General features: G+C 53.5%; 1 protein-coding gene across 1 annotated transcript; it reads right to left on the bottom strand.

Annotated features, from left to right (window-relative positions):
- Nucleotides 1-3,948: 3,948 nt before the first annotated feature.
- LOC119105448 (chymotrypsin-2) lies at nucleotides 3,949-14,176 on the bottom strand. Its single transcript, XM_037228911.1, has 10 exons — nucleotides 14,099-14,176; nucleotides 13,157-13,306; nucleotides 11,144-11,276; nucleotides 9,736-9,857; nucleotides 8,629-8,757; nucleotides 7,458-7,694; nucleotides 6,925-7,069; nucleotides 5,280-5,513; nucleotides 4,544-4,775; nucleotides 3,949-4,131 (listed from the first exon to the last, which is right to left on the bottom strand). Exons 4-10 carry the CDS (start codon nucleotides 9,752-9,754, stop codon nucleotides 3,949-3,951), a joined length of 1,179 nt encoding a protein of 392 aa, XP_037084806.1. The 5' UTR covers nucleotides 9,755-9,857; nucleotides 11,144-11,276; nucleotides 13,157-13,306; nucleotides 14,099-14,176.
- Between the last annotated feature and the right edge of the window lie 7,962 nt (nucleotides 14,177-22,138).

Raw genomic sequence — 22,138 nt, 5'->3', positions numbered from 1 at the left:
CTGCTCATGCGTGTAAAAGAATACTGTTGCGTTCAACACGTCAGATGAGTCACGCGTGTCGTTTTATTGGTTTGCAGGGGCCGCACGCGTGAGCGACAGGGTGGGGTATGTTTGTTACGGTTGTCTGGGCCAGCCCGTAGTCTGAAGTTCCTCATTTTAATCTCTCTTGGCGATCCGAGGCGAATGTTACAAACACAGCCGTAGCTGTGTAATGAATATTACACACACACACACACACGCCGCGCGCGCGCACACCACACACAACACCACACACACACACACACCACCACACACACACACACACACCAACACACAACACACACACACACACACACACACACACACACACACACACCACACACACACCACACACAACACACCACACACACCACACACACACACACAACACACACAACACACACACACACACACACACACACACACACACACACACACACACACACACCCACACACACACACACACACACACACACCACACACACACACACACACACCAACACACAACACACACACACCACACACACACACACAAACACACACACACACACCAACACAAACACACAACAACACACACACACACAACACACACACACACACCACACACACCACACACACACACACACACATATCTGAAATCCCCATCTTCTGAAACTTGTGGGAGACGCGTCTCCACGTCCGCCCTGGTGCCCGACCCCCTGACTGACCGCAGGCTGAGGCTGAGCTGAACGCCGGCCCAATGTGGGCTGAGTGGCGCGGCCACGGCCAAAGACAGGGGGCCGTCCAATTAACCACGTTACGACAGAATGCGACCATTTCCAAACCCCCTCCCCTCATTGGTCACCCGCACCTGCTTAACGGTGGATGAGACGCCCCCTCATCTTGGTTACCATGTCAAAACATCTGAAAAAGGGTTTCAGCACGATTGAAACCACACTTGAGTGTTGACGTTGCGTTGTTCAAATCCCTTCGTGGTAAGCTTGGCTGCACCACCATCAAGAACCTTGTGCGCCTCGTGCAATTTATGAACGTACGCCTGACCATTCTCACTGGCATGGTGTATTTAATCGGCAAGGCATCCAGTGCGTGCGGACCTCGCATTTCGGCATCGTTGTTCAAAGGGAGTGTTTCACATTTGCATGGGGTTCTGAACTGAAATAGCACTTTAATTTCCGTTTTATTTAGTTCCCTTTAAAAGGGAATGTTCCACATTTGAATATATTCAATTAAGCATCAAAGATAATGAAATAAGCTTACTTATAACTATCGGTATAGTTTTGAGCGGAAAAGGCTGCTCCGGACAGCACATTTTCATTGCTAAGTAACGTGCTTCTCAATGCATAATTGTTTGATTGTCATCACACCTTGCACAACATTGATTGAGAGCCAGTTGACGGCCGTTATGTCTGAAAATCGTGCTTGCGAACGCCAGATCGCCGAATGGCTAGTAGAATGATAGGATTTGAAGGGCGTTATCATGGCCTCATAGATGCCTGAGTGACTTCGAGATAGCCCTCCCACCCCCCCCCCCCAAAAAAAATCTTCACCTTTTCGCGGGCATGCAGCTCAGAAACTAGAGGGGGTTTAAGTCTTAAGAAGCGCAGGTCTGCAAACCACACCGAATGATCTTCAAGGTGGCTATTTCAGTTCAAAACCTCATACCATCTTGGAACACTTCCTTTTAAACTCGCTAACAAATGTGGTACCACAAATTCACAAAAAATACGAACTAAGACATAATCCAAAATTATAGGCTAGATGGTGGGAAAGACAGCTACGTTTTCATCTTGCGGTACCTCTTTGGACCTAGAACATGATGTTCAAATGTTGTCATTTAGGCTGCAAAATTGTGAACAACTAACCAATATTTAACATGGTCCGCAGGTCTTCAGCATAAAACGGATTTCCTCCACAAAATCTTGCATGCACTACTCCGCTCCTCTCCAAGCACATCCGCACTCATAGAACCACCCCTACCTTTCATCGCGTGCTCCAAGCCCTGTGCGAAATGGGGTCGCCTGGTCCTGCATTTCTGGTCGTACCCCCAGCGTTGAGTGATGGCTAGTTGCAAAATCAAAGCTTTTTCTGCACATCCCCATTGTATGACTGACCACCGCCTCCCACAGTCAATCCAGAGTTCGCATGTGGCGGACGTACCTGCAACGTCTTCAGGTAGCATCAGCGCAAAGCTTTTGTATACGACGAGCTGGTTTCCGTAGCTGATTGCTTGTGTTCGCAACATTTCGAATCTTATCTGGAACTTTATGGAAGTGCACATGAATCTTTAGAAGGTACAAAAATGTGTCAATAATCCTGAACGCCAAAAGTTGGCGGGACGGCCTGGACGGCTTTTAAATGTTTTGAGCCTTTTCAGCCGAGCTCCACCAGAGAGCTAACAAGAACCTGCATTTAAATTGTCCATCCCCCACCCAACTGGTTCCCCGTCCCTCTCAATGTTCCGTCTTCGCTCCTTCCGATGGGCAGCTCTCGTAGCAGGAACGCGCCGGCTCGCAAGGAACGATACATTAATACCCCCTCGCAGCGAGGCCTGACCAAAGACTCCCCGCCAGCCCTCGGTTACGGCCCGGGTCAACTCAGCCCTCGGTCACGGCCCGGGTCAACTAGCACAGAGCGCAGCACTGGCCAACACCCAGCACTTCATATCTCAAGCAATCAAACGGCGCAAGCAACCATTACCGGGATTATCGCCGTTTGGTTGACAAATAACCCCAATTAATCAACTGCAGCGTCGTGCGCGTAGTTCATCTTAGTTGGATGGGGCAGCCGGCCACGAAACGGTACCGACTCCCTGTCTGTGACCGCATGCAAATGCTATCGAACAACGTGCATGATTCGAAGCATTGGTTACGCACCGGCAGTAGTTCGCTGTCGCTGCCTACGTCGGATACGATGGCTTGATTTCATCCGAGCACTGGACAGAAATCTCCCTCGAAACAATGACCCTGGGAAGTATTGCCAGCATAACAGCAGGGGAGATGTATTTCCGTTGTCATATACCACGCTTACAAGGTCTTGAGTTGGCATAACCCGTGCAGTAAAGGTCGCAGGTAGTCGCTTCATCGCAAATTGTATCCCTGATATTCACAACACGTTCACCGCCAGCATTGCAGACATGTCTCGAGCGCGCCAACATCGCAGGACGTTTGAAGTCGCACAACAACTGAAGAATGCGTTGGAGCTATACAACAAAGCAGCAGCCAGCCTTACATTTCCAGCTTAGCTCGGCATAGACCAATTCAAGGCGTGGGGTCTGGTGGGGAGGGCTGGGGCCGACGATCGACACCAAATCCTTCAGATGAGGCATTCATAATGCATATGGTACCTGCGGCTTTTGAACTGTTGAATATACAAATAAAACAAAAGACGCCAAGAATATTGACCCCTTTTCAAAGTTATCACAATTGATTGACAAGGCTCCCAGCCAAATGGGCAAAAGTACCGCCCCCCCCCTTTCCCCTTACGCTCGCATTTTTGTCTATATAGATGGCTGTTGAAAGCAAGTTAGAAGTGGGTGTGGCGTGTTTCCTTGAGAAAATCCTTGCTACGCCCCTGAGAGTCACCAAAATCTAATCGTAAACTTACTTCTGGGTACATATTTGCCTGATTTCTCAGACTTTCGCTCCCAACATCGTCATGGCTGGTTTGTTCAACTTATTCAAATAGCTCGTATTTCATGCATTTCAGTGGCTCATATTTCATGCAGCATACTGTCGGCGGCAGCCAAAGTCAATCTGATGCATGACACTGACGAGAGAATGGAACTCGTTTGATGACCCCCATGCTCGCAACAATGCGGCCTGTCTTTTCACTGGACACAGTCAGCCGCACCGTGTCTATCGCGCCGCACCGCTCCAGGCCCTGCGATCCTCCTCCGGGCGGCTGGCTGGCATCAGCCGCGCGCGCTCCGGCTCATCTGGCGCTGGCGAACAGGTGCAGAATGTTCAGCTGGATCCAGTACATGTAGCGCGAGATCCGGGTGTAGATGGTGGGCAAGCCGCCGATCTTGCAGATGGGGGGTCCATAGCTGGTCACCCCCAGCAGCGTGTAGCGGCCGTCCTCCTCGCGGTAGGTGGCCGGGCCGCCGCTGTCGCCCTGGTGGCAGCACCTTCGCCTCAGTGGCCGCTCATGGGGCAATCATGGAGGTCATGAATGGAGCGTGAAGCACCAGCACGTTGGATTGGCTTCTGCTGGGGTCGTGATTTTTGTGTGCAGGCCCCGTGACATATCACGCTCATGTGAAAACACGCACTGCACCAACTACTGGGGCGAACATGCACAGCTCTCGCGCAAACAATGCCGCTCCCTGAATCTCCTTTGGCAAAAAACGGCTAGCTTCTCCCGCTCGTTCCACTAACCACTAACATCAGTGACACCACGGCTCATATTTGTGTACTCAAATACCGTCTTCACCTTAGCTCCAAGTCTTTCTCGCACACACATCTGACCGCCCTGACCAGGACCGACGGCCGCCCCCGGCCCCTCCCCACCTGCTGTGTGTACTCACGAAACAAGCAGCGCCGGGTTTGGTGCCGATGCACACTTTCTTCTCGTCAATGGGTAAAAACTCTGGGTAGATGGTGCGTGGGTTATCGTACTTCTTCCAGAGCTCGTTGCACGGCCCCAGCGCGACCGGGCTGAGTGTGACTCCCTTGAGGACGGGCGACACCGGACCGGCCGTGCGGTTGAAGGAGATCACGCCCCAGCCGGTGATCGTGACTTCCTCGTCAGTCATCGTCCTGACCGCGTCAGGCCGTGTCAGAACGGACAGCCGGGAAGAGGGGGGGGGGGGGGGGGGGGGGGCTCCACGCGTAGTCTGCGTTTGGCATTCAGAAACCGCGCTTGCCAGTGGACGTTTGGCAGCCTGGTCCACAGGACGGACACATCGAGCATATTGTGCAGCATTTGGGTGAAACTTAAGTGGCTGTGGTCTGGCCACAAAATGCAACTGCAGTCCCCCATTAACAACTGGTGTCGGAGCATAGCGATTCAAGATGTATGGCGTACAAAGGTGCTTTGTCGTCACGTAACGTTACAGATGTGTAGCGTGTTAGAGTTTTAGAACATCATACGGGCACTCCTTGAAACTTTGAATGAACCGGTAGCTTGGGTACTGGTCGAATTGCACCATATGTACGTCCACGCTTGTAGCGGCGCGATCGGCCCTCCGACTGCACTCCCCCTGACAGAGGATAGCGCTGGGTGGCTGTCTGCCCCCGGCCGCGGGCGTGGGCTGCGCTCACCGATTGTCGGTAGGCATGCAGGCCGGCGCGATGGAGCCCGAGAAGGTGACCGGTTTGCTGAGGCGGATGAGAGCGATGTCGTTGACGTTGCGCGTCTTGTCCCACATGTGGTGCACTATAACGTCACGCACCCCCCGGAAGGCGGCCTTCGTGTCGTTCAGCCTCCGAAGGTCGTGATCGCCGACGCTCACGATGATGTGTCTCCGGACCTCCGTGAAATTGAAGCTCTTAAAACTGTCGATGGGAGCAGTGAGTCATTGGCGAGGAGGGGCTCACACGGCAGAAAACCTATCTGGCGCTATCAAGCGTACACTAATCTGGTCTGGCCAGTTGACACTCTGACAGTTCTTGAATAACTGACGCGCGCACACCCCCTCTTAAGCTGTTCCCGTCATAAGCCTGTGTCCTTATCCACCTCCCGTTATAAGATTGTCCTTCTCCAGCTGTTCCACTTCTGAGCCTGCGTTCTTCACCTCTCGTTCTAAGTCTATCCATGCTTCACCGATATTGTGGTCTAGTTCGTCAGCTGCCGCACCACCAGCGGCCTGGCGATTACCCAATCCAGTTGGTGGCATCGTCAGGCAGCTCTATTCGTCCAATGACGTGGTGCGCCGCCGCCGGTGATACCGACCCGGTGACGCAGCGTGTACTGGCCCGGTGACGCAAGGGTACTGGTGACGCAGCGTGTACTGGCCCGGTGACGCAGGGTGTACGCCCGGTGACGCAGGGTGTACTGGCCCGGTGACGCAGGTGTACGCCCGGTGACGCAGGGTGACCGACCGGTGACGCAGGTGTACTGACCGGTGACGCAGGGTGTATGACCCGGTGACGCAGGGTGTACCGACCCGGTGACGCAGGTGTACTGGCCCGGTGACGGGGTGTACGACCCGGTGACGCAGGTGTACTGCCCGGTGACGCAGGGTGTACGACCCGGTGACGCAGGGTGTACTGACCCGGTGACGCAGGGGTGCGTGTACTGACCCGGTGACGCAGGGTGTACCGACCGGTGACGCAGGGTGTACTGACCCGGTGACGCAGGGTGCCGACCCGGTGACGCAGGGTGTGTGACCGGTGACGCAGGTGCTGACCCGTGACGCAGGGTGTACTGCCCGGTGACGCAGGGTGTACTGACCGGTGACGCAGGGTGTACTGCCCGGTGACGCAGGGTGTACTGACCCGGTGACGCAGGGTGTACTGACCCGGTGACGCAGGGTGTACTGACCCGGTGACGCAGGGTGTACTGACCCGGTGACGCAGGGTGTACTGACCCGGTGACGCAGGGTGTACTGACCCGGTGACGCAGGGTGTACTGACCCGGTGACGCAGGGTGTACTGACCGGTGACGCAGGGTGTACTGACCGGTGACGCAGGGTGTACTGACCCGGTGACGCAGGGTGTACTGACCCGGTGACGCAGGGTGTACTGACCCGGTGACGCAGGGTGTACTGACCCGGTGACGCAGGGTGTACTGACCCGGTGACGCAGGGTGTACTGCCCGGTGACGCAGGGTGTACTGACCCGGTGACGCAGGGTGTACTGACCCGGTGACGCAGGGTGTACCGACCCGGTGACGCAGGGTGTACTGACCCGGTGACGCAGTGAGCCGCCGTCAGCGCGTACTCCTCGTTGATGAGCACGCCGCCACAGAAGAAGGCGATGGAGCGGGAGGGAGGAGAGGTTCTTGCGCTTCAGCAGTGCCACCTGCCACGGCCACTCATTGACGCCTGTCTCCGAGCCACCCAGGATGCGCGTCAGGGTTTTTCTGGCGGACGCGAACTTGTCCTGTATGTCTGCGGAGGTGTCATGGGCTGGGTGTCACCGCAGGTCCTGGGGCGGTATGCCACCGCCAGCTTTAGTAAATGGGGACGCTGCGCTGGCGGCTGGTGCAAGCAATCCCCGGCGAAGGGGATTGGGAAGGGGATTAGTACGTTGGTGAGCGGTTATTTTTAACTCAAATTGGTCCATTATGACTAGTTAGAATCGGAATGAATGTGCTTCTTAGATATTTCATCGGTAGGAATGTGCCTATTATCTGCCCAATGTAAGGGTAAAGTGACACGGTGATATAACACGAATCATCATGAAGGTGCACTTACACCCATGTACTGACTGCTTGGGTCGTGCGCGCCTGGGCATGCGTGCCTTTGTCGTGGATCACAGTATCGATTTTTATCTCACCGAACGATCTGAGATAGTCGTATGGGAAATTGAGCCATGGTGTGTCGACGTCCAGTACGCCGCTTGAGAAGCCGTCCGTGCCCAGATACTCCTGCTGCTCGTCCTCGCCGTTTTCCGGCCTGACCGGGTCTTCGTTAGCCTTCGGTCTGGCGTGGTTGCCGTCCACGCTGGTCATGGCAGTACGTTTGTGGCGCACCATGCCTCTATTTCGGCGCCCGCACGCTGAGCTCTGCAGCTCTGCAGAAGAGAGATTAGAAGGGAAGCGTCAAATACGTGAGACCAAAATGGCACTCCGACCGCGGGGGGGGGGGGGACACAGCAAGCAATCGTCGCTCTACTAGCGACGCGATATAGAATCCAGCGATGGCTGGTCTCTATACACCCGGGTCGTTTTCGGAGTGCTGCGTAAAAATTGAGCATCGGGACGATAGATGCGGATCGGGCTGATGGTCATCAAGCGGCTGTTGTACTTCGCTGAAGCCTTAAGATCATTAACGGCAGCGACATTTTGCGCCATTTTCCAGCACCTCTGACGGCTTTTTCCAGACGACCGTGCTCCCACACGTAACGAGGTGAACATGCATTTTTATTTGTCCACTATCCTTTGGTCACGAACCGGCCAGACAGCTGCCCTTGCAGCACAACTGATGGAATCGAGTGCAACAAAGGAATCCCTCAACCATAAACCTCACCTTATGGAGACCACTCAGAAATTATAGAGGAAAAGCTCCCCATTCTCTTCCCTCGGCATGTTACGACACTGATGATATGAAGTCTGGCACTAAGAGCCGGCGGCAGATTGGACAAAACGGAACACTTCATTCGAATCGTGCAATTATTCCAGTGCGCTTGGTGACCTTAAGTGGCATCATGGCAAACCCACATAAAGTTACGTGGTAAGCATGCGTGCAGCTATGCATTCTACCGGTAAGCAGCGTAACTTTTGCTTTAGTATTACACTCATTAGTCGTTTGCTGCCACAATCATGCGTGTGTTTGCCACGTGGACTGATTTTTCGCAAGCATATCTCAGTTATGGAAGTTCTTGGTTCATCCAGGTACTTGCAGATTGAGCAGCCAGTACAATATGGCGCATGTTCACGCGGAATGGCAGCTGTTCAGCACAGTCCTCTGCCATCGGTGTCTCTCCACCGACGTCAGTGCACACTCACGCTCGCTGACGTCAGGCACCGATGCGCAGCGGATCTGTGTGGCCCGGATGTTGAAGTGGTACGGCACGGACCCGCCTAGCACGTGGTTGATGACGAGCGGGCCGTCCTGCTCGATCACCGGGATCGTCACTGTCGGCAGTGCGTGCCGCCAGCGCGTCACAGAGTGCATACAGTGCCGACAATAAAGACCTGCCAGCACGCTACAGAGCGAATACTCTGTCAACCAGCACGCATCGGCCGGTAGGCAACACATGTAGGCGCTGTCAGCAATACGCAACGGTCGAAAAGTCACATAGCTACACCGCAAAAACTGCCGGCAGTCTGTGCCGGTAAGCACGTCACAGAGCGTATACAGTGTACATTGCTGGTGACACCCACTGGTCAGCACGTCACAGAGCGTATACAGAGGACATTGCTGGTGACACCCACTGGTCAGCACGTCACAGAGCGTATACAGAGGACATTGCTGGTGACACCCGCCGATCAGCACGTCACAGAGCGTACACAGGGAACATTGCTGGTGACACCCATCGGTCAGCACGCCACAGAGCGCATACAGAGGACATTGCCGGTGACACCCACCGGTCGGCACGTCACAGAACGTATACAGAGGACAGTGCCGGTGACAGCCACCGGTCAGCAGGTTACACGGCGTATACAGGGTACATTGCCGGCGGCACCCACCTGTCATCACGTCACAGAGCGTATACAGTGTGCATTGCGGGTGACACCCACTGGCCATTTTGCTTGGGTTGTCAACAAAGATCAAATGTGATTTTATTTTGTGCTACGCACAGCATTTGGGTGAAATTACAGCATTGTTTTGCATCCTGTGATGCAAGGGAACGCTCGACAACAATTGGCGGATAGTGTACCGGCGGTGCAGTGGTAAGCTTAGTGTCTGGTAAGCCAGGGGCAAGGCTTTTTATTTCCCGCGCTGCCTGCCCCTCCTAACCGGGTGAGAGGCAGGCGACGCCATATAGGCTCAGAAGCTGAGTGTGTGCTAAGCCCCAATCACACGGCAAAAATCGGCTTTCACGTTACTTCAGTGTCCCATAGGTACATCAGTAATACGATGCTTTGGAAAACCGTAGCATTTTCACTCACCTGAAGTTCCTTTTAGCATGCCACAGAAAGGCACAGACCTTTCAGATTTCCCGACCAAGTAAGTCAGCTGCGAATCGAGGCACTTCTTCAACACCGGTGTGCTGTAGTTTAAGAAGTCAAGCCTGCGGTAATGAGTCAGTGCATTAAACTCTTCATAGACAATTCTGGCGGAATTGGTACTTGCTTTGTGCTAATAGCACACCGATATGTAAACCCCATGCCGAAAATGGCTGAATTAGATATAACTGCACGCGGTTATGACGAACACAGCCGTATGACATTTTTCTATCCTACGGGTGAGGCATAGAGGCCGCCTTAAAATTTTACGTTACATATTTTTGGGGCCAGTTTGACTCATGCTCCTGGGGAAAAGGTTGGACCCACGCCCCATGGCTGGCAACTATGGCTGGCAATTGCTCCTCGTCAAATTCTATGAATGTTGGTGTCCTGTAAGAACTATGGCTTGCCGTTTCAACAACAAAAATGTATCGAGTGGGATCATCGGCAGGCGATTTTGAGTTCACTTTTGCTATTGTTTCAATAAAGGCATGCTGCCGAAATATCAACCCATCTATACCTCCATTCTCCTGGTTTTTATCCGGGGAATAAGGCTGTTACTACTGTCTTATCTATACCGTTGTCGGTACCAACTCCGCCACCAGATTTGTCGATACCTTTGCATATTATGCTCTCATGGGCGTCTTTAAGCGTAGGTAGCAACAAAAGCTCGTGCTGCCTGCAGATCCATACGGTATCATTGTTTCATAACGCTTCCCTCGCAGTTAATAAGCATTCGCGAAAATTGGACAGCAGCAAAAATCCAAGTTCATCGAAGTGGAGATGTGGAAGCGGAATCAGGCGCATTGAAAAAACAAGCGGGAGAGCGCAACGCGGCACAGACCCGTAACGCGTAACCAGTAACTGCAACGAGAGACACTCAACAGCTGGCACGCGCACATTCACGCGTGCGTGCGCGTACATTACCGACTGTATGCCGCACGAGATTGCGGATTACATGCTCCAACGTCGCTGAAGGAACTCGGCATACTTTGAACTTTGCATGGCACTGAAAGCTGGCGCGTGGAGATTCAGACACTCAGAAACGAACGAACGGTGCAGGGATGATGGCGGTGTAATATACCCAGCGATTTGATGTTGGTTGCAAATAACCATCATAATCATTTCTTGCATTCGTCATTCAAGTAAACTTGTCTCGATTCCCGGACTGCAACGACCGAACGCCTATGGACCATTGGGAACCCTGAACAGTCACGAAGGCATGTTGACGACCATTTTCTGACAAACTCACACGGTTGTAACAGCATCTCTTATGACCAAGGCTGGCTGTATATCGTATGAGCACCGTATTCGTGCATACAAAGCAGCCTAATAATGAGCACTTGCTCACCGCACACCGCATATATCCGGCCCGAGGGTAACTTGGTAGTTGCAGAGCAGGTTACCGACGTCATCTTCAGGAAAACTTGGATTCCTGTAGTAGGTGAGACGCTCTTTGGTTTCGATGTTGCAGCTGTGTTTAACTGGAAAATGCCGATATTCAGAAATGTATGGCAAACACATATCAAGCGTTACAGCGCACATGAAGTCAGCTAGGTCTGTGACCCCAGCCTAGGCGCGCCCGACAGACGGCCGCAGACTGCTGTCTGTGGAACGGCTGAGCGAACCTCGCCGGGCCGCCCGTACGCCCGCGAGGCCAGCCAACGGCGTCAGGACTTTTGGGTCGCGCTCGCTTCGCCTCACGTAGTAAAAGCGCGGCCGCTGACCGGCGTGGAGGGAAGTATGTTGTTTTGTGGCGAGGCACCCACTAACCACGCCGGATTCACGCGGCGAGCACACGCAGCAGACGGATCGTGGCTACTGGCGTCGGTGCAGGTGAGGGGCACGTCACGTGGCCTCTCCACTTCTCGCGGATGTTTTACATTAATCCTGTGGTGACGCAAACTATTTGACTCGGTTTGGCACACGCGCTTTTTAGACCCTCGTTGTAACACTTCTTGCGAGCATCTCGGAACGGGAAGGAACCCATGCATGAAGCCTGACTATCAGCTCATCACGTCCATATTGGCTAACACTGGCGGATTAGTTGCCCAGCTAAGGGAAAGCGAGGCGACAATTTGTCTAATTTGTGTTGAGCTACTAGCTGGCAAGAGATGCGATTCTGATGGACAATAGACCGCTGTCTGGTTAAAAAGTTCTCGCCCCGTGTGTGTTGCGACTCATGTCCTTTTTGTAGATTTATCGTGGGTCTTTTTACGCTTTCTTTGTTTCTGCGTCTGTTCGCGAACGTGCGTGCAGCAGTTTGCCTGTTTCGTGTATTAAATGTCCTCATAACGAGATGACTGATGTAATACGCAAAATAAAAAGGGGCATAACTAGGTTCCACGGCCTTAAACACATTCGTATCGGTGTATCACTAGCGGAGGTGAAAAGACAATGACCCTTCACTTTTCGCTTTAGTTTGATATCAAATTGCGGCACATGGAAAAATTGGATGGCTTCAAAAGCGGATTTTGCAACGCCTGCTATCCTTTATAACGTCCCTATGCTATTCGTCCAATTATGCGCGAAAGAATAAAGAGGGGGGGGGGGGGCAAGGCTGTGTCTAACGCCTGATCATTGCTGTCACCGTGTTGGAAGAACCACAGCTGGATGCCCTGGATGCCTTGAATATCGCTGTGTAAATATGATTGACTCAACGATGCTGAAAAAGTGCAAGGGAACGCGAACACCTACCCTCTGTGCAATGCCTGATGTACGTGTTTGAGTCATAATTTCCAGGAAACAGCCTCCAGCCCACTTCTTTTCCCAACCGCATGTTACGCCACACATAGCGTGCGCGGTCATCCGTTATGTGTAGCGAAATGCAGCCGGTCGCGTCAGGCGCTTCCCGTCATAAGACCATTCAACTCAGCACGTGGTGCGCCGCTCGAGCCGCACGCGTGCCCGCTTCTGCAGACTTTGTGTGTGCCAGCAGGACTACTCGCACCACTACCCACGCTCATTGTAACCGGTATGCCACTGGCCATGTGGGTGCAGCGTCAGTAAGGGTCTAGGTATGAAGGCAGGCGCGCTGTGCACCCCGCCAAACCGCCGAGGCATTACATCCTGGCGGGTTTGTGATGCAGGTAAGAGCACTGGTCATTCGCGGTGATTGGTGATGAGCCCCACCACAAGTCATGCACTGCACATTTTGGGCTATTTGACACCTAAACGTAGGATATGGCACTGCTTGTCTTTTTCTTCAAGCTAAAACATGGTAGAAATAATCAAAAGCTGTCAAAAGCACCTCAGCATTAGTCAAGAGCGGGAGGTCAAGCCGCCCCGGCCAGCAGGCATTGCGCTATGATCCGCCAGGGTGCGGGTGACCTGAAGGCTGCCGTGTCGGTAGGCCACCACTCACAGACGCAGCAGACGCCGCGCTCGTCGGCGCAGATGCTGCTGTAGGTGCCGCCGCGCAGGTAGCATCCAACGGCGGCGTGGCACACTCCCCGCTCGCCGTTAGGGGCCAGGCAGATGGGCTGGCTGTACAGCAAGGCCGGCGGCGGCAGCACTGTCGGAAGGAGGCGCCCGGTCAGACGGGCGGGGCGCGACCGCCGAGCAGCTGGCTGCGGTCGCAGGACAAAGGATCGCAAAAGGTCCGAGGACAGGCAGTCACCAGTTCGGGTTCGAGGCAGCGCGTTTAAAAGAGTGTGAGCTGCAGATAAGCGCGGCCTTGGACGCACCATCAGAAACCTGCTCTCAGCACACTGGTCAGCTGTACTTGCATGAGTTATGTTAAACAGGAAGTCACGTATAGCCCATCGTGATGGCTGCTAACGTAGCAGACGAGCGTGCTTGCTGTCACCGTTGTGCACCGTCGTCACACGCCGTCACCAGCACCGTCACACGCCGCCCGATGGTTGTGACTCGAAGGTCGCAATGTGAACGGCTTAGTAGTCTTACCCAGCCACATGGCGGGGAATCAAGCCGACCACCAGCTTGTCCGAATGTCCGAATGTCTGACACTGTCACGCCTGCTGCACAGTCACGGCTCCTGTCACACTTGCTGCACAGCCACGGCTCCTGTCACGCCTGCTGCACAGTCACGGCTCCTGTCACGCCTGATGTCTCCAGAGGCGCCCAGAGACTCCAGCGCCAGATGTCTCCAGAGGCGCCCTGAGACTCCAGCGCCAGATGTCTCCAGGGGCGCCCAGAGACTCCAGCGCCAGATGTCTCCAGAGGCGCCCAGAGACTCCAGCGCCAGATGTCTCCAGAGGCGCCCAGAGACTCCAGCGCCAGATGTCTCCAGAGGCGCCCAGCTCTGTTCTGCGCGCCGGCGCGCCAAACTCGTCGCGGACCTCACCTGGCAGCGGCGAGTTAAACACGCCGAGCGTGGGGACGGCAGCCTCCTGAGCGCCGGCCGGCGGCGGGCTGGGCGCCTCCTCCTGAGCGCCGGCCGGCGGCGGGCTGGGCGCCTCCTCCTGCTCCTCCGGCGGCTCGCTCGGCTGCTGGCCGCTGCCCTCCTCCTCGCTGAGCTCGTCACTGCCCCTTTCAACCGTCTCGGCGTCCAGGGTGCCCTCCATTCGTGCGTACAGCGGCGTCGTCACTGCTGCCGGGGACGTTTAGGTGCGGTGAACGTGCGGGGCTGAGAGGGGGCGTTCGGGTCAGCGTGCAGGGGTGTTGCGTGAAGCTGGCGTGAAGGAAAATCTACAGCTAACGTGGTAAGCCGATCGTGCGAACAGTCTGCGAGCAATGTCTGCGATTTGCGTCTGGGCATAGCATATATGTGGTGGCAGGGTAGGTAGATGTAAATAGATAAGTTGTACGCATTCTCTTCTAGCACTTAGCTGACGCAAGTTTCCGACCCAGGTCAAATTCGAGATCCTGCCCTTTTCAGTCCACCACTTGTCTCATATTATCGAAGTTCTGTTACCATGTGACCAAACATCCAAAACGAAAGAATGACGGACAACTTAAGGAAAGAACGATAGTTTGAACGATATCGTCAGATAAATTGACATGCATGCGGAAATGCAATGATGTCACAAAACAAAAAGCATGCGTGAACATTTCCATATCATAGATTAGTCGGACGCTATCCTTTGCCGAATAGAATCCATGATCAACTCACGAGGAATCACGAAGTCGCTTCGTGCAAGGAGTAGAAGTCATCACCAATCACCCACAGTGCGTCTACCTCAAAACATCGTACCTCATTTCTCATTAGACGCAGTTGCTGGCCCTGCGAAGAAACCACCCCTTCCTTCGCACTTCATGCACACCCCTCCGAGACCACCATTATAGCGGCAAGCGGTACCGAGTGGCTGTGGTATGGGGCCGAGTTGCACAACTGGTGCACTCTCCCGGGGGAGGGGAGGGGTGAGCTAATGCGCGGCCGGTCCAACGACCCGGGCAGAAGCGCCCGGCCTGAGCGGCACGTGACGCCGCGGCGGCCGGCCGGGCCGCCCGTCGGCTGGAGATCACGGCCAGCCACTTGGCGGCCTTGCGGCCGGCCAGCCGAACACGTCGGGCCAATATCCAGCGATGAGTGCGGGCAGACGGGCGGCGTCCCCTCTCCCCCAAGCGCACAGACGGGAGGCACCTCTCCGGTGGCGGTGTCTTCTCGCGGCGCCATAACCCGAGGTCACAGTGTCAGTAGCATCAAACGGCTTCTCATGACGGCTTCGAGATAACGATGGAGTGCCATCGCAGGGGTTGTCATGACAAGCAAGAGTCGTCACGATTTTCTTTGAGTTATACCATGCCGATCCAACCATTCGCGCGCTCGAAAAAGAGGCGCGGACGGTGATAAAAAGAACAAAGGCCAATGTCAAGGTTCATCGACACAATGCCGCTGGTGGTACCGGTTCTGCGACGCGAGAGGCCGGCAGCGCTGTCCGCCGATAACGGAGGCAAGCTGCGCATACTAGTGGTGGGTTTGCACGCAACCGTTTAGTCATCATGAGTTACACTTCTTGGCAGGTGTTTGAAGCGATGTCTCAGAGACTGACTCTGAACGGCAAATAAACCTCCGCCAGTCACTTACTGAAAGCGGTGAGGCAAATAATGTACATGTGCACATTCCCGCATATCCTCCTCGTCCCTTGGTGTGCATGAATGAGCGTGGTATGATTTAAGAATCTGTTTTCGCGCAGATGTCTCAACAGTCAATATAAGAAGATGATCGCCACCGCAGCCGGCGCGCCAACAACATATGCCGCGGTAAATGCGTGAAAGTCTCAGCGGCAGGGTCTTTCAACTCATGCCAACGAAGGAGGCATTGAGCACGGCGTTAAGTCCAGGAAGAGAAGGCAGCGGTACCGAGCGAGGCGCACGAATCGCAGCGATGATCGGTTCAAAATGACGGCTTCGATGAGCGCCGAGCGGCGAACACATTGGTCCAATGCACGGGAACTGGCAGGCAGGCCTGAACACACCGACTTCAGAGCGAATGCAAATGTTTGAACATCTGAACGGACATTTGAAGACATTGAAGCGATGCATCAACCGCATTTATTCAACCATTGCTCAGCATTCACCCGATGAAGTTTGGTGCCCATCACATGAAAGACTCCGCTGGATCCATCTGCCAGTGACTTGGCCATTACATCAGCATGGCCTGCATTGCCCATTAAATGGCAAGTAATGGAAGTTTTGCATGTATGGGTCAGAAAGTTAATTGCAACGGTATACAGCTTAACACAGGAGTGGCTTGAGATACGGGCTTCGCTACGAGCAAACACCAAAACAATGCAAGGCCGTTTATAATCCTGTCCGCTTTAGCTCCGCGGTTACCTAAAGCTTGTCTGACACCAAATAGCACAGATAAAGGCCGTTATCTGCGACATGAGCTGGTACACTTCGTCGCAGCTTACAGCATGCCAACGGGCTGAACTTGGAGGCCAGCTGCGCGGCCGTCATTTTTTCTCTTCTTGTATGCATTCAAGGGCGAATAAAGCAGCATTCCGATGGTATAACTTTCATCTGGCGTATTGTCGTCACAGCTATCCAGCGGAAAAGCATGATAACGGCAAGTGACGTCAGCCTACTGGGCCAGCTGCTCCAGCCTCGTGATTCCCAGATTCGCTGCTGTTAGTTTCTGAGCTCACAAAAACGGTCGAGTTGGCCACAAAGCGTGAAATGTCTGCCAAAGGTGAACATTTTTGCCAAAGGTGGGCAAAGGGGACGTCACTGTTGATGCCGTTCGAACATGCAACTCCCATGATAAAATACAAGGGCGGTGGGTATAGCTCTGACTCCTTAAAGCGATCGACACAATGTCATTGATCAGATGAAATCATCAGATCAGTATGCTTATGTAACGGGCTTTGTCTGCGGCGCGCTCGCCGGCTGGTCCTGATAGGGGCGCTGGTAGTCGCTACTCACTGACCCTCGACCAAACGTCACAGGTCTGTGTGTCTGTGTCCGACTTCAGGCCCCTACTCTGCTGGCAAACACCCCAGGAAGTTACCTGTAACGTCCTGGGTAGGTCCGCAATAATTAGGGACTTACAGTTGTTGATATGGGGTGCAGCTTTTTAGATGACATGGGAACTTCTCAGAATTGCAAATATTGATATAAAAAACTATGCTCTGGAGACTTGGGCGCACCACTGATTCATCATTGAGTCCATAGAGCAATGGGCACGATTGGAGTCATTGAGCGTATTCTTGTTCCACTTTTGGGACGCGAGAGGCCACGTGGCCTCGTACCGGTTGGTGCGCTTTCAATTACGCCGCTTTCGGCAGGTTTTGCTGCTGTCGCTTAACTACCAAACCTGATTAAAGCTTGATAAGCTGCTGTCAGTCAAATGAATCAGTTGCCAGCGCGAATGGCGCCTCAACGCCTGCTCGCGGCACGCTCTTCATATCGAGCACGCAGCGCGAGTGGAGATAACTGCTCCCGTTGTGCTGTGGTGTGCAGTGTGCATTCATTTCAGGCATGCGTGTCGGCAACCGCAAAGTGCATCTCAACACGTGTATTCGCATTGTGAGAGTTTTACAGCCGGCATGGAAATGCTACATGACTCCCCAATATGTGATGCACCCTAAAGAGCAGGCGTATTACGACGTGGTGGGTACTCACGTCTGGTGGCATGCCGCAGCTCTTCCATCACAGCCATGGGGAAGTTTGGCGCTTCTCCAGTTTCATCGAATGTTTTCGTCGGGACGTCGTAGCTGTAGCTGGCAGCGGCTTCCAAAATTACGGAGCTAGAAGAAAAGGAAGAACGTTGAATGCACTTGTCTACAGAGTGGTATCTTCTTTCGGAGCGTGTCCTCATTACAGCGTGTAGGGTGCGTATGCGTAGGAGCAGATATATGGCTAATCTTAAGACTCGGACCAGAAACGTGAGGAAGCCTTTTGAGCTAAGTCATCACCATTGTGGTGATAGGCCAGCGACTTTAAGTCTCCACGATATGTATGTACGCGGTGACCAGCACTGCAATGCTGTGGGGCATCACTTGAGCCGCTTAGTTCATACGCGTCATTGAGACATCCCACTGGGCGTGCGATTACCGAACTCACACTGCTGGCATTTACGGTATAAGTCTTCATGCATGATTCATTCACCCACGACTCTGTTTCTTTAGTCACAAGAAGGAAATAGATCATATTAAAAAGATATGTGATTGTCATTTATATTTATTTCTGGTTAGGTGGCCAATTTGCGGGGGGGGGGATGTTTCATCCCCAATCGTTTCCCACATTCAAGTCCATATCCCACGGTAGCATCCTCACATCCTGTTTCTTATTTCCTTCTGTTCCAAATGTCACGGAATTATGACCTAATGCATCATGCATAGCGACTTGTACCAGAATAGCCACATGGGCGCTTGTACGGTAGGTGTGTATGGAAGTAGTACAGATACAAACACGGATCAACGTGCTTCACGAATACCACGACCAACTTGCAAGCATACTTCCGCAGAGGCATGGTGCGACAGTGTGAAGCCAAATTAAGTAAACCCGGGCGCTTGGCGTATGCCAATGTCCTTAATGGATTTGTCACATCGCACTTGTGTGAAGCGCACTTAGCAAACTTACAATGGATAACGTTTGCCGAGACACGTGAGGACAGAGAGCCTTGCCCGAACAGAACCATGGGAAGTTGGGCTCTCCTGATTCAAGCAAGATCAGGAGACGGCAGACACCACTTGGGCAAGAGCGGATGATGCTGAGCCTCAGCTCAGCAGGACCGTGGGAAGCTGGATTTCCATGATCCAGGTAAAACCAGGGGACAGAGGAGCCCCACACAAGCAGGATCAGGGGGCGAAGGACCCCACCTGAGCAGGACCATGAGGAGCTGGACCTCACCTGAGCAGGGCCAGGAGACACTGGACCTCACTTGAGCAGGACCAGGAGATGCTGGGCCTCACCTGAGTAGGACCAGGAGATGCTGGGCCTCACCTGAGTAGGGCCAGGACACACCGGACCTTACCTGAGCAGGACCAGGAGACGCTGGGCCTCACCTGAGCAGGGCCAGGACACACCGGACCTTACCTGAGCAGGACCATGAGGAGCTGGACCTCACCTGAGCAGGGCCAGGAGACACTGGACCTCACCTGAGCAGGACCAAGAGATGCTGGGCCTCACCTGAGTAGGACCAGGAGATGCTGGACCTCGCCTGAGTAGGGCCAGGACACACCGGACCTTACCTGAGCAGGACCAGGAGACGCTGGGCCTCACCTGAGCAGGGCCAGGACACACCGGACCTTACCTGAGCAGGACCAGGAGACGCTGGACCTCACCTGAGCAGGACCAGCAGCACCAGTCGCTGTGGATCAGCTGCCCCGGACCTCATCCCGTCGGTGCAGGAGCTGCCGCGGCCGTCACGGCGATGATCACGCGGACCACTGCCGGTGCCACAACCGGCCCCGCCGGCCGCGCGGCGACGCGCCGCCCCCGGCGGAGGTCAACGCTCCTCGCGGCGACCGGGGGCGGCGGGCGGAGCCGGCGCCGCCCGTCGCCGCCCGACACTCCTGGTCGCGCGACTCCGGCCGGCGGAGGAGCCCTCGTCATCCACGCCGCCAGGGACGCCTGAGTGACCGACCCGAGGCACCGCACAGCGCGCCACGAGGACACTCGGAGTGGACACGGAGCGGGCCGGCAGCGGCGGCGCGGACCGGTCCGGCGGGCCGCAGGCTGGCAGGCGGCCAAAGTACCGGCGGTGGTCGGTAATATCAGACCGGGGGATGCTGCGATGAGTTTGTTGTACTCAGATGGCCAGAGTGCCGGCAGTGGTCGGTAATATCAGACCGGGGGATGCTGCGATGAGTTTATTGTACTCAGATGGGAAAATGCCGTACTGAACCGAGTCCTTAAAGCGAAGAACACTGCTCACGCAGATCTGTAGATGGTGTGCTGGTCTGGTTCACTCAGATTAGAAAATGTTGCGTTGTTGGTCTGGGTCCTCCAGGCTAGCAAACAACCTTGGTCTGGGTTCCTCACACTGCAATACGCCGTGCTGGTCCCGGTCCATTTGATTGCTGGACGCTGTGTTGGTCTGGTTCCTTAGGCCGAAAGACGCTCCGCTGGTCTAGTTTACTTAGACTGCTAGCCGGTGTAAAAGCTTGGGCCACTTTGTCTGGAAGCAGTGTTATTGGCCTCGCTCTCCCAGATGGTAGTCAGTGCATTCATTTCAGTCGCCAGGACTGGTAGACCTTATGTTGATCAGATTTTCTCTGCCTGGCACACACTGTTTTGGTTGCATAGGTTTAAAAACAAGTGCAACCACCTTCCTCATTCTACCGCGGGAGGCCCGAATGATTGAGACAATGTTAAAAATGTTGTTCAGATCTGTGCACGTTTGCTGGCTATTAACATGCGTTTGGGTGGGGGGGGGGGGTAAATTGACCCCCCCAAAGGGTTTCCGGAATGGTATCCAAACGGCGCGGCATAGCCGCACCAAATTTTACATAGCAATGGACCATAGACCACATAGAATTGTGAATTGTCTGACATCAAACATTTGGATATGCCTTGTAAGGTCGCTGACCGATAGCAGGTCAAAGTAAGCCCAGGGTTTCAGCGAAGGCAATTTCTCGGCAATTGTTCGGTCTGATCCAACAACAGAGTGTTAGATGAAGCCATACATCTCTGAGATACCTCCTTGGGCAACACAACAATTGAATGAACACATTACATTGACCTAGGGTCGGGTATGAAGGTCAGTCCAAAGTCAAAACAAATATTTTTTTGCTTCAGGGCTTGTTGTATGTGGTAGTTTCTGGTGCTCATTCCAAATTTATTGATAACAGGAGCCGCATCATACGCCTTCCATGGACTTCTTAAAGGTCAGAATAAGTTACTGATCCGAAGTGACCCAGGTTAGCATGTTGTTTTAGAAACATACTGCCTAGCGTAATCTTTGTCGCTCATTCAAATGCAAAACTCAAAGCAGTCTTGTAGAATTTTGATCACCATGACGTTCAAAAGGTCAAGCAAGGACACTGACCTTAAATGATCACGTGACCTTTTGCTTAGAGCAGTTATCCAGGTTCCAGGGGCCGTTTGGAGACCAACCTTAAAATTGACCTTATTTGACCTTATCTGACCCGAAGGTCATGACCCAGGAACCTCAAACTTGGCCTAAGTAAGTTCACACATAGGTCAACACACCCCGTAAATTTAGTGTGGCTAGCTCTCTTAGTTCTTGAGATTTCAGGGGGTCAAATTGACCCCCAACCGAGCGAAGAGTATCTAAACGGCCACTCGAGAGCGTGTTAACAGAAATGAAAATTTCAGTGACAGCACTACCTCTTGGAGCTGGAGACTAGATAAAATGCATTTAACTATTAATTACATAACAACCGCATGTGGTTAAAAATTAATTGTTCTCAAGCTGTCTGGAGGAACGCAAAGGGTAAGGCCGAAATCTCACATACGGCTGTCGTCTATACCAAACAAACGAGATTGGAAGTAATCAACAATCGAACATTCATCGAGACGAAAAACGTATAGTCCTGTTGCAGCCTTGCATTGGCAAATGGCTATCTGAGCGGCTAACATTCCTTGAGGTGTGCTTGAATTACCCGTAACACCGTGGCTTACCTTTTTTAGTGGCTGCATAAGCTACAAGGCTGTCCGCTAATGAGCAATTTTAGCGTTTTCCCTCATCGGACAATCTTCCTTATTGGATGGGTGTTAGTCAGAAACGAAATGAAACCAGTCCCCGGACTGGTCCCACCTTCCGGAAATGGCAGTGCTCGGTAGTCAGCGCCTTGAAAAGTGAGCTCTCTCATGTTCACATTCACGATATAATGGATCGATGTTTGGCATTGGCAAAGGCGACAGTTCGTGTCAACCAGTTGCTGAGTTTCAAGACCCTACACTTGCCAGAATACGATAAATCCATTGCGTGTCATGTCCTAACCATCATTCAGAAGCGTGAATGTAACCGGAC

This window comes from Pollicipes pollicipes, unplaced genomic scaffold (genome assembly GCF_011947565.3).
Source record: "Pollicipes pollicipes isolate AB1234 unplaced genomic scaffold, Ppol_2.1 Scaffold_6138;HRSCAF=7277_pilon_pilon_pilon, whole genome shotgun sequence".
NCBI lineage: Eukaryota > Metazoa > Arthropoda > Thecostraca > Pollicipedomorpha > Pollicipedidae > Pollicipes > Pollicipes pollicipes.
Note: the sequence above shows the minus strand (reverse complement) of the source record. Positions and strands in the feature narration are given on the sequence as shown.

Excerpts from the sequence above, each read along its gene's own strand:
- LOC119105448 (XM_037228911.1), bottom strand. Across the intron at positions 7,695-8,628 it reads GGTGCCTGACGTCAGCGAGC|AGCTGCAGAGCTCAGCGTGC; the intron begins GTGAGTGTGCAC and ends TCTCTTCTGCAG. Across the intron at positions 4,132-4,543 it reads AACCCGGCGCTGCTTGTTTC|GGCGACAGCGGCGGCCCGGC; the intron begins GTGAGTACACAC and ends TGCTGCCACCAG.